The sequence below is a fragment of the Crocuta crocuta genome, unplaced genomic scaffold (assembly GCF_008692635.1).
Source record: "Crocuta crocuta isolate KB4526 unplaced genomic scaffold, BGI_CrCroc_1.0 scaffold3, whole genome shotgun sequence".
Classification (NCBI taxonomy): Eukaryota; Metazoa; Chordata; class Mammalia; order Carnivora; family Hyaenidae; genus Crocuta; species Crocuta crocuta.
The window spans coordinates 10,106,705-10,118,998 of NW_027529934.1; the positions used below are offsets into that span (position 1 = coordinate 10,106,705).

A 12,294-nucleotide genomic window follows, 5' to 3' on the forward strand; every position below is an offset into this window, starting at 1 on the left:
CTTTTGGGGGGGGGCGCCCCCCCCGCCCCCCGTCGGGCTGTGTGTGACAGTGTGAGCCTGCTTGGGATTCTCTTACTCCCCACCCCCCGCCTCTCCCCCCCCACCCCTGGTAAATAAAATAAACTTTATTTCAAAAAAAAAGGAAGAAAAGAAAAGAAACAACCCAAATGCCCTTTAACAAGAAATTGGGTAAATGAACCCCACTGCCTTCATGCAGTGAAATATTAACGCAACACTGGTGGAACCAAGCAATGTAATAATAGAAGAAAAGAGTAAATCCTGAAAGATTACAGAGAGTGTGATGCACTCTTTGTAAAGTTAAAAACAATTAAATAAATCATCTGCTTTTTAAAGCACACGTAGAGGCAATAACGCTACGTAAAAGGAAAGTAAGGGCACGTTGGTTCCCTTGAATTGGGGGAACACACATGGGTGGGAAGTAAATTAGCTCTAGGTTGTTGTCAAGGTCCTAACATTCATTTTTTGTTTTGGTTTAATGGGTGCTTATTATACTATTTAAAAAAGTACGTTTGACTCAATAAAAGTAGCTGTGCATGAACTACAAGCAAGGGTGTGTCCAAAGTGAGGATTAGGATTAAGCCACTTCGCTGAGATCCAGTTGAGCGATGATGATGATGATTGTGAAGAAATAACTGTATTCAGGCCAAGATTTGCCAGGAACCCACTGAGTAATTGCATTTCGTTTTTGCAGTTGAAGTCATTAGGGAGGTAGGACCTTGCCTTCTGATAATTTTGTGGCTTGGGCTTTTATTATTTGGAAACTTTTTTTTAAGTCCCTAAAAATGAAAGCCATAATATATATATCTTTCAGCTCGAATGCTCATCTTATCCACCTTCTTCGCTACTTTGGTTACTTGTCTTTAAGATTCCATACTGTCACCATCCCTCGTCTCGTGAAACTGAGAAATCACAGACAGAAGAGTCTTTGATGATTCAGGGTTAACTCACCAGAGCTCTGCCAGCTCCAACTGGGGGCAAGGGAGGTACTCCAGGAGAGCATTGTGCTTTCCGCAGCCGAGTTTATTAGGAAGAAATAGGAATTACTGCAATTGTTTTGTTAATTAAATCAAGTACCAGCATACAGGCTTTTATAAAAGATTTTTAGATCTAATTAATCTTGGCATCAGAGTCTCACTTTGTAAGTGGAATCGTAAACAGTCTAATTATCCCTTTCTGATACCTTGAGGAAAGACAGAAAGTCCAGTATGCTTTTTTCTCCCGCACCATTCACAGTCACCAAATTGTGCAGCAGAAAGAGTTTAAGAATCCAGGTATTACCTACAGACTGGTTCTCACAGCACAGTTTGAGGGTAAAAACTAGCATTAATGCCGTTGTGTTGATAGAGTTCCACGTGAGAAGAGAGTGTCCGTATTTATCCAGGCAGGAGTCTGTTGAAATGGGATCATTTATTTCATCCGAGGGAAGATGCCGCCTCTGCCTCTGTCGAAGGGATTTCAGGGCTTGTCTGTGAAGCCAACCCACAGAGAACAGCGGAGTAAACCTCACGCGTTCAGGTTACACCACATTTAAGGTGACGTACAGACAACAAGGACATGATGGTGCCATTGGCTCCGTGTGGCCGTGTCTGCCACACTTCCAGGGACAGCAGAATGGATCTGGAAGAGCTCATATGGTGCATCAGGATCTGATAATAAATAAGTCACCTTTCCATTCATCTTTTCTGGCTAACACAGCCCACGTACTGTATTTCAAGGTGGGAAGATAGTCAGTCAGTCTGCTGGGAGACACTCCTTGGTAGGTTTTGAAATGAGATCGAGGCAGGCAGGGATGTTCTCATGCTCTTAGATGAAGAGAGCAGGCGGCGTTTGTGTATCAGTGGGGTATGGTGGTAGAGATGCACCGGTTGATGGCCAGTTGCCTGTGTTTGGGTAGAATTGCTTCTCTAAGGACACAGCTGAAAATGAACGTGGTAGTTTACTTCTCAGCCATTGGACCCTCTACCCCAGAGTAAGGTTACTGTTTGGGTCAGAATTCAGGTGGGGTTGAAAATACCCTATCTTGACTAATTAATTCTGGGCTGAGTAGCTTTTGTTCAGTTAGCTTTAATCAAGGAATGCCTTTTTTTTTTTTTTAAATGGTTAGAAAGTAGGTAGGTAAACTACACAAAACTGGAACGACTGAGGCTTTGTGCTTACTTTTTACATATGCATCTTGAGAGCCTCACCTTTGACATCAAGCTCCTGTTATGGATCCTGAGCTCTGCATTCCTGATCCCAGGGCTCTTGTCAGTCTGATATGCATGTGTGAGCACTAACCAAGCATCCCTGTGTTCATGTTGTGATACTGCAATAAAGGAGTCAGTGGAAGTTGGCGACAATCATAGAATGTTAGTACCGGAAGGGACTTCGAGACCAGCCTGATGGTTTGATAGACAAGGAACTTTAGACCTGCAGTTCACCCCTGCTAACAAACTGAACTGCCTCTGTGAGGGGTCACGAATCACATGAATTGAAATAGGGACCACTCAGTCCATTGATTAAATATTGCCCTTCCATTATATGCAAAACAATATATGTTAAAAACTCTTACCTGAAAGTTTCCACAATGGACATCAGCTCCTAAAAAATGCCATCTTTATGATGGGAGTCTTCTGGACTCTCCCAGGAAAACCAATATGTATCTATCTATATGTATATGGTTATCCATATTAAGATATATGTGTGTATATGCACACGTATGTATGCGTGGTTATCTATTAAGACATAACTATATTTATACGTCTTCATGCCTTTTTATCTGGGACCCAGAGCTGTCCAGCAACCTCATCTGCTGAGAGTTTGGCCAGGAACAGGGAGGATGCCCAGAGTGTGTCTGAGCAGCTACACTGACTGCCAGAATATTCCTGTTCGCCGCTCCCAAGAAGCCCCCCAGGCTCTCCCTCGGATCCTGTTTGTGCTAACTTTAGACACAACTCTAATGGACTTGGATGTGCTAAGCATGGAGCAGAAGCAGCTGCTGCGAAGAAAACTGAAAGAGAACCAATACCTTCTTTGGCCACAGGAAATGAGAGGAGCCATTCAAAGCAGGCAGAGAACAAAAGCCTATAGTTTAAGGCCACTTTGCTTAAGGAGAGCCAGCTCTCCCTCCCCACCTCGGAGGCTCCAGGGGGTGTCCCTGTATCACAGAGGGAGATTGTGATTTAAGGCCTTGGGAGTGTCTGCTGGCCATTAAGTGAAAGTCAAGTAATGTTTGTGATAGATCCTCTGTTAAATTTAGAAGGTTTGCATCCAACATGGCTCAAATAAAAAATGTTTTGGCACTTACAGAAGTAAAACCATGGGGAATCTGAGAAAACCCAGGTATGCAAAAAGGCCCTTCCACTGAGCCAGAGAAGGAAAGGAGACTGTTTAATATATCCTCAACCTCCCAGACTCTGGCCTGCCTTTCTGATCAGCAACAAGAGAGGCCCTGTTTCTGAAACAGGACATGTACGTCCCCTGAATTATCATAGAAAGGACAGGAAAAATGACATGACATATAAGTGAAAGTAGATTGCTGGTATCAGATAATTTGTCATTTTCCTCTTCTATCAGAGCTAATGTCCTTGTGCCCCCAGATTTTAAATCTTGCTTCTACACACAGGGAAAAACCTTCAAGCCCCATTATCTGTCCTTGAGGCCTGAAGGGTATGGGGTCCCTTGTGCCATTCTCTGTGGCCCCTAAAGAATGAGGCATAATGCTAAGGGGTATGTCAGGTGCGCTGTCACCTACACAGACTTGAAGGGAAGGAGCTATTCCAGAGCCTCCCCTCCCCCCAGCCCCAGCCACTGCAACCAGTAAGGACTCACAGCGAAAGAAGCGCTGTATGATGTGTCTCAGCCCAGCCCTGACCCTGCTTGGACCACCTACACCTAGTTGCTGTCATTAAGACCGTGTTGTGTCCAAAGCATTTTCCTCCCCCATGCACTTCCCATCTGTGATTCTTCTCTGCTCTCCTTACCTTCTGTTTTGTCCCCAGCAACTGTGTCTTCTAAGTACGCTGTTAAATAACATCAGACAAGCAAACACACAGGGCAGGTGCTATTCAGATATGCTTCCTGACTCACTCCCACATCCCAATAGAATTTCACTTCCAAAAAGGTGCATTGGCCATCACGACTGCGCAAAGCGTTCGGGGGCAATGTCAAGTTCTTTCGCCTATTTGCCGCCAGCCCACACCTCTACGCTCAGCTGAATACCATGCTGGTGATGACAGTCTTTATAAAATACACATTTTCACCATAATAACTTGTATATATTTTCTTTTCCAGTCACACACAAGTGTGAAATATGCCATGAACTGCTTGGCTATGCTTTTTTTTTTTTTAATCACAAATGTGTATCTGAAGAAATCATTTGGCACGCACCTCCCAGTAACATCACTATAAATAACGTGTGTACATTGAAAAGAAATTCTATTCCTTAAATCATAGGAACTGGTAGACTATTATGCAACACACTTAGAGGATTATTGTAATGGCATTTCTCCTTAATATGACCTCAGACTATCTCAGTGGAAAAGTCAGCAATAAATAAATGTCTGCCTCAAAGTCTAGGGACCCAGCGTTTTTCATTCGAGGGATCTGGGTTTCAGAAAACATTGAAATATGCACTTAACTACTCTCTGTTTTTTTAGCATGCACATCTCTGAAAGCCAACAAGAATTCTTCAGAATGCTGGATGAAAAAATTGAAAAGGTAAGAAGTAAAAATAAATTCCTGTTTCAAGGGAAATGTGCTAACTGCCTCAGGAGTTAAGGTAATAATGCTCTGGTTTTTGTGTTGCAAAGCTGTTCCTGTAAGAGTCTGGGTAGAGAGTTAAAACGAAAGCACCCCCACACCCACACACACACACAGTGTGACTGTGAGAATGTTTAACATATACTAGAACTTCCAAAATCCTCAGCTTGTTGACCATTAATTAATTCAAGTGTGTAGCAGTAATACTAAGAGCCTTTGCGCAGAGACAGGACACTGCTCTCACTGCACATTGTCTGCGCCTGACGCCCCGCTCTTACTTCAGACTGCAGGTAAGAAGGTCCTTAGCACCTGCCAAAACTTCCGGAGTATCTACCATACGCCTGACACTGCTCTGAGTTCTCTTAGAAACATCGCATACCTGTTACAGTCCATACTGACCTCAGGGAAGTGGCTCTGAGACAGGTTTTATCTGCATTTTACAGACAAGCTAACTAAGGCTCAGAATACTTGAATAACTTACCCAGGTTTGCAAGGCTCCTAGTGGTCAAGTTGGAATTCCAGCCCACATGTGCCTGATCCAAAGCACAGACTCCAAGTTACTTCTCTAGGAGTGTATGGATTTTACAATGACAGGAAGATCTGTGTGGAAATTGAGCCCATACTTAGGATTTCAGAGTGCCATATGCTAATCAACTGAATGAAGAATGGAATATGGTAGCAATTAAAGGCTTACTTACATACTTGTAGAATTTAAATTCATCACTGCAGGGGGTGAGTTTTAAATACTAAAGTTATAAACCTGAGTATTGTCATTTGAAAACCTTGTTCCGAAGAAGAGTACAATCCTAAACTCAGCACAGAGCACAGCTGTGGTTAAGGTATCATGGCCGGTTTTGCCTTTGAATTTTTTCCGTTTTAATTTTTATTTTTTACATTTTGTGGCCCTTTAACCTGAGCATTTGTTCACAAATTCCTAAGTTATGATGCATATCACTCAATGGAAAATAATGAAGAAGGGCTTAAATTCATCAGTGCTTCAGCAGCAGACCCCGTTCTGAAATAGACCTCCATAAAGAATAATTGTATAATCTTCTAATGCCCCATTAAAAGACCATCATCTGTTACCAGTGTGAAAGATAGAGATGGGTATGAATTAAAATGGTACTTTAATGCATAGTATTACTTGGCTATGTATACTCATTTGCATGTAATTTTTTTTTATTTTTAGTGAAATCCTGGCTCACATATGACTTTTTAGATTGAAAACTTCATCTAGGAGTAATTACCAAGTTTCATGCATTGGTTCAAAAGCTTTTCAACATGTCAATAACATTTGTTTTAGTAAAGAAAAGCATAAAATAAATATTTTGTTCTCACTGTAATGGTGAAGATCTTTTCTTTCTCAGTTTGTTTGGATATTTTTTTTCCTCCACTAGCTTTTTGGCAATAAAAAGATCTTAGTAGTCAGAGTTAGTCTGTAAAAACTGAAACCTGAATAGTAAGTTATCTTTTTAAACAAAATTTACAAACCCTGACAAGGCATTTAAGATGATCTAACCCCTTTCTCGTGGGTTTCCATAATCGAAACTCTACCTCCTTGTACTCACAACTGGAATTCATTGTTCCCATCTGAAATCCAATTTCCCTTTTTCCTTTTGTATCCAGGGTAATGATGTGTCTAACACAGCAAAAGCAAAGTGTAGAACTTGATCATTTGTTGGGTAGAGACTTCCCTGGGCAAAGGAGCATCTGTAGACTCAAATAGTATTCTCACTATAAAATACATTTATATTTGAAGAAGAAGCTGTTATATAATCTGTGACATGCACCTAGTTCTAGATGTCTAGTGGAATTTTTTGTCTGCTCTGAACCAAGCTTTCCTGTTTCTTCCCTCTTATCTAAAATTCATCCTTCTGAATATTGTGAACATTCTATTCCATGTACTATTTAACCATTGAGCCTTCAAAATTAAAATGTTCCTCCTTAATATATGCATTTGGCTTAATATAATCCTCACCATATTTTATATAGCCCAGTTTGGAACATGGGTTCTTACAAATTATTCTTCTTATTTTTCACCATTGCTAAATATTTTTTTGGTCCACGTTAGCTTGGGGACAACTAACTATACATGCAACTCAGATCTCTTCTGTAGATTTTATAGGGTTGATTTAAAAAAAAAAAAAAGAAACTCAGAGCTTTATCCTGAAGATTGGAGTCATTCTAAGAGGGCTTGAGTTTTGAGATTTAATCTCTCTCAAAATGTCCAGGAATTGCTTTTCCTTCCTTAAACTGATAAGAAGCAAAATTGACTGAATGTGGGGAAATTTAAACCTGCCCTTCCTTGATTCTTCTTTTGTATTTATTGAATGTTTGTAGGATGTGGTTTCAATTTACCCTTAAACTCTTGACACCAAAACAAATCTCTGCTCTGTCTCTCAAGATAGACATAAAAGTACCGTTAGAATAAAGAAACTAGGGGGGTATCACGATGGCCCAGTTGGTTGAGCCTCCAGCATAGGCTCCAGGTGTGATCTTGTGGTTCATGAGTTCGAGCCCCACATCGGGGCCTACTCTGGTGGTGCAGAGCCTACTTGGGATTCTCACTGTCTCCTTTCTCTCTGCCCCTTCTCCACTCATGCTTTTTCTCTCTCTCTCTTAAAAGCAATGAATAAACTTAAGAAAAATAAACTAGGACTGTTAGGTGGTATAATATTTATTATAAAATAAATGAAACTTAAATTTGGACCGCTCTTATTCAGAGATGATCATGGTGCCAAGGTGCAATTTACCTCTGCACCACAGCTGGACTAGCATTTTCTAAGTAGTGGTGGCAAAGAAAAGCAAGTAGCAAAAATGCACTTAAAAAACCTAACCTGGGACACCTGCGTGGCTCAGTTGGTTAAGCGTCCAACTTGAACTTGGGTCATGACCTCATGGTGCCTTGCGTTCAAGTTGAACCTGCATCGGGCTCTCTGCCGTCGGCACACAGTTGTCACTGTGAGCCAGGTCCTCCTGCACTGGACACAGGTGTGTGTTGGGTCTATTATTAAAACTTGAGGTCTGTTAACCAGGCAATCAGGCCAGCTTCAGGGACACTTGGTACCATTTTAGTTGCACTGGTGTGTCGGAGCCCAGGGTGCTGAGCTACATCTGGAGATGACCAAGGGAGAGCTTCTGTCAGAGAGCAGGGAGAGTTCCTAAGAGCTCTGTTTGATTGATTTACGTTTGCATTTCCTTTTTGGAGAGTAAAAATCCTAAGAAACAACAGGGGCACCTCATTTATTTTTACCTCATTATTTTTTACTCGGATGTCTAACCGTAATTCCATTGGAGTCTGTAGTTGTTTTGCCTGATAGTTCACAGACTCCCGAACCTTATGCGAAGTGGAGACATTTGTCTAATTTTGCAGCTCAGAGAAAATGACAGTGTACTGCAGAGCAAGGTAATGATTTCAAATTCTAGTTTTTCACTGTATTTAGAGGAGAAAGAAGGTATCTAGATTATTAAAAGTTGGCCCAAGGAAGAGATTCTGAATACACTACCAAATACAGATCACATCAGATTTTAAGATATGCTTTCTCCTATACAGTTGAGTTTCATTGTTAGAAGCAAAACGAGTAAATACATGTTTTTAAGTATCTGCAATTATAGTGTCTTCTCTAGGCTGAAGTTGGATGCCAACCAGCTGAGCCACCCAGGCGCCCTAACACCTTTATATTAAATAAAGAATACCGCAGTACAGTGCCATTTGCATCTGGTTAGTTCTTCTTAAGCAAAACTGTAAGGTTTGTTGGTGGTGAGCATCTTCTCAGAATCTTGTAAAAGTTATAAAGATTCTCCCTATAAAAATGCACATCAGTGGTGCCTGGGTGGCTCAGTCAGTTAAGCATCAGACTCTTGATTTCGGATCAGGTCATGGTCTCACGGCTGGTGAGATTGAGCCCCATGTTGGGTTCTGGGCTGGCAGCACGGAGCCTGCTTGGGATTCTCTCTTTGCCTGTCCCCTGCTCACACACACACACACAGACACACACATTCTCTCTGTCTCTCCTCTCTCTCTTTCAAAATGAACAAACATCTTTTTTTTTCATGCGCGTAATATCATATACAGTAATTTCTTAAGTCAAATGTCTGCGTTGTGGAGTTCCCTGGAGCCTGTCTCGGGGCCCCAGGCCAGGAACCTGTGGATTTCTTTATGATGCATTTCATTGATGTGCTTCCCTCAGATCCAGGGCCCATTTGCACCCTGAACCTTATCAGCAATGATCCGTATAGATGTCTGGTTTGAAAGCTTAGAAAACTTGGGCGCTTGGGTCGCTCAGTTGGTTGAGCATCCAGCTTCGGCTCAGGTCATGATCTCACAGTTCGTGAGTTCGAGCCCCGTGTCAGGCTCTGGGTGGACAGCTCAGACCCTGGAGCATGCTTCAGATACTGTGTCTCCCTCTCTCTCTGCCCCTCCCCTGCTCATACTCTGTTTCTCTGTCTCTCAAAATAAATATTTTTAAAAAATTTTTAGTTTAAAAATTAGAAAACTGAGTGCAGATAACTCCATGCAAACCCATTCTCCTTTTTTTTCTTACTTCCCTTTCCTTCTTCTCAGAAGTAGCTGAAAGTGCTTCACCCCTGAGACCGATCCACCAGCATACCTACTGTATCATCTCACTCCCGCCTGATCTTGAGACTGTCGTTGTTGACCGGAACTATCCACTGTAGCATTGTAGGGAAATGTCTGAGAAAGGGCAGTTTTGGATTTAAAATCAGCTGATTTTAAAAGACGTTTGTTCATCTGTAGACCTGTACGTCTTTTATTAAAAAGGCATTTACACTTAGAAACTGTTTGCATTCCTTAAAGTGGCCTGATTCCCTCGGCCCCAGAACTAACCCAGCTGCTAAGAAAGAGCGTGTCTGCGTTTATCAATTAATTTCAAAGGCTCCTCCTCTTCATATTACAGCAGCTCAGTCTGAACCATGTCTTCATCAGAAGGTGTTTCCTTTGCACTCCATGAAGAGAGTGACTGGCCTGTAATTACAAACTCGGATGTTTGGTTCCATATACAAACTGGAGGGGACTGTGTAACTTCACAGCTGCTATAGAATCACACCCAGTGCGTGGCAGGCACAGTTGATGACAGGTTTTACTCTTTGGTGGTGCGTTTGAAGGCCTCCTCAGTGCCCACTAGTGTTGAGAAACATGGAACTATTGTATCAAGTCCTCAGGAATGTGACCCAGCCTGCCCGTGTGTGCAGAGGATCATTGGGTGTACCCCCCTTCTCGCTTTCACTTTTAATAACAACCGAGACCCTCAACAATCCTCAGCACTGGCGGGGTGAGGCCCTTGCTGGTGTGCATACTTTGGAAGTGGGCTGGGCTGCCGATGTCATTTCATTAAACAAGTTCTTGCTTCATGGGAAGCGCAGGGTGGCCTTCCCTTGGCTACTAACCAGACCCCTCCTTGTGTTTCCTTACCCTTCATCCCCCTGCCTTGCTTTCTGTCTCTGCCGTGTGTGCCTTTCCTCATACATCAGCCAAATTAAAGCTCTAATTACAAGGGTAAGGATGTGACTCAGTCCTGTTTTGTTTTTCTCAGTACTGAAGAGTCGTGACGATAACGGTGATGTAGGAATCATGGCAGAGTGTGCACGCTCTGGGTTCCGATCGTAGCATTCCCGGGTAGCTGGGAGTAATAGATGGTGCAGCCAAGGAAGAGAAAGGAGGCGACAGGCCTGAAAGACGTGCAACACATGCAGTCTCTGCTCACTTTCTTTCTCCAGAGGGCTTGATTTTTAGAGAGTTCTTGAGGTACTGTCAGCCTGGCTCTTTAGAGAACAGCACAGAAGAGTGCAGATTCAAGAACAGCACATGAATGCAAATAAGAACCACTCCATTTAATGATTGAAGCGTGGACAGCGGTGCGCTGAACCCCACGGCAATGTGAGGCGCAATCAGTGCATGGTGTCATTTTGCTGTGGGTGCGGTACTTAGGCAAGGGAAGGCAGCCCGAGGTGCCACTCAGAACAGAAAGACAGTGATGTAGGTGTGTGTCATTCCCTTGTGCCCAGTTTCTCCTCTTCCTGGGCTGCTTCCCTTCCTCTCCATGGCCTTTCCACTCATTGTGTTTGGCAGCCATGGGCATTGCCTTAGTCCTACAGAGTGCTTGCTCGAGATAGAGAAGGTGCCAGCCTCTATGACTACTGCTTTTTTTGTGAACAGATACTTAATAAACTTGTTGAATGAGGGAAAGGCACAAATAAGACCACTGGGCTTAGCAGAAGTGAAAGCATACAAAGGAAGGAGGTGTGGTCAGGCTGACTCCTCCAGTTGAGGGCTCAGCAATATAGGATGTGCTCTTAACAAAGAACAGCACAGCAGGTAGATAGCAGGTACAATGCGAAGATCTGGACTGAGAGAGGTCAAGGAATGAAGCTGCACCAAGGAAAAGAAAGAGCCTGTGCTTCCAACCTGGGCCAGATGTGAGGGCCACCTCTAGTCTTAGCTGTGTGACCCCAGGCTAATTGTTTAACCTTTCTGATCCTCTGGTTCACCACTGAACACATTTGCATAACAATACCAACGTGTCTGGGAAATTAAAGATCATTCACCAAAGAGTCTCTAGCGGAGAGTTTGAAAGGTGCTCTGTAATTGGTTGAAGCTGTTTGTGTCCTCATCATCAAGGCCATTTGTTGAAGCTGAGGGGGGTGTTGAGGGGGCTAAACCTGAAACTAAAAATGAACTTAACAGCTTGAATCTTACTTGAGCAGAAGTGCCTGACTGTGGTAGAGATGTCTCTCCGTACAGGTAGAGCATTCGTGCACTTTCCAGGGCACCAACCAGCCTCCCTCCTGTGTGGTATGTACGTGTTAAGGAATTCAATTCATGTGAACATTTTTAGAGCCATTAAATAGCCCCGTACTAGCTTCTGAGCTGTGATGACAGAATGAGTCAGTGAGTCAGTGGCCTGGGTACAGCTGGGTCCCTATATATATATTTATCATGTTTGGAAGGTTCATTCTTTTTTAACTCTTAGAGATTTTTTAAAAACCTGCTTTTGCAAATAATATTACTTGCCTCGAAATGCTTGTGAGAGCAACAAAAACAACAAGAAGTTAGGAAAGGGGGCCTCCCCAGAACTCATGGAAATGATAAAATTGGCTTCTTTTGATTCATTTAATGAGCGTATCTGGAATGTGTTCTCTGAATCCAGAAATGGGCCAGGGGCCATTAGGAGGTACATAATTTAAAAGTTGGGTTCTTGCCTTTAGGGAACCTCTATTCTAGAAACATAAAATTTCAAGTTATGAGGAACTTTAGATTATCCCCAACTCTTTAAAAGTCCCACTAGTATTATGAACAAAGAATGACACATGTCCATTTATATCATTTGGGGAAGAATTATGAAGTGTATTATGTTCTGTACATTTCTTGAAAGTTGTATTCTGAGATACTCTTGTCATTTATGGATATTTATTCCTCTCTTTGAAGTTCTGTTGAGTGGAAACATATTCTGTTTCATTCCCAGAGAAAGCATTCTTGGAGCAGACAATTCTAGATTGCCCTCATTTAATCCCATT

General features: G+C 42.5%; 1 protein-coding gene across 1 annotated transcript in view; it reads left to right on the forward strand.

Annotated features, from left to right (window-relative positions):
* CUNH1orf21 (chromosome unknown C1orf21 homolog) overlaps window positions 1-12,294 on the forward strand; it is a 142,571-nt gene that overhangs the window by 116,539 nt on the left and 13,738 nt on the right. Inside the window, exon 4 of the mRNA XM_077763261.1 lies at window positions 4,659-4,719. Coding sequence (XP_077619387.1) covers window positions 4,659-4,719 — 61 coding nt within the window. The remainder of the gene's footprint in view (window positions 1-4,658; window positions 4,720-12,294) is intronic.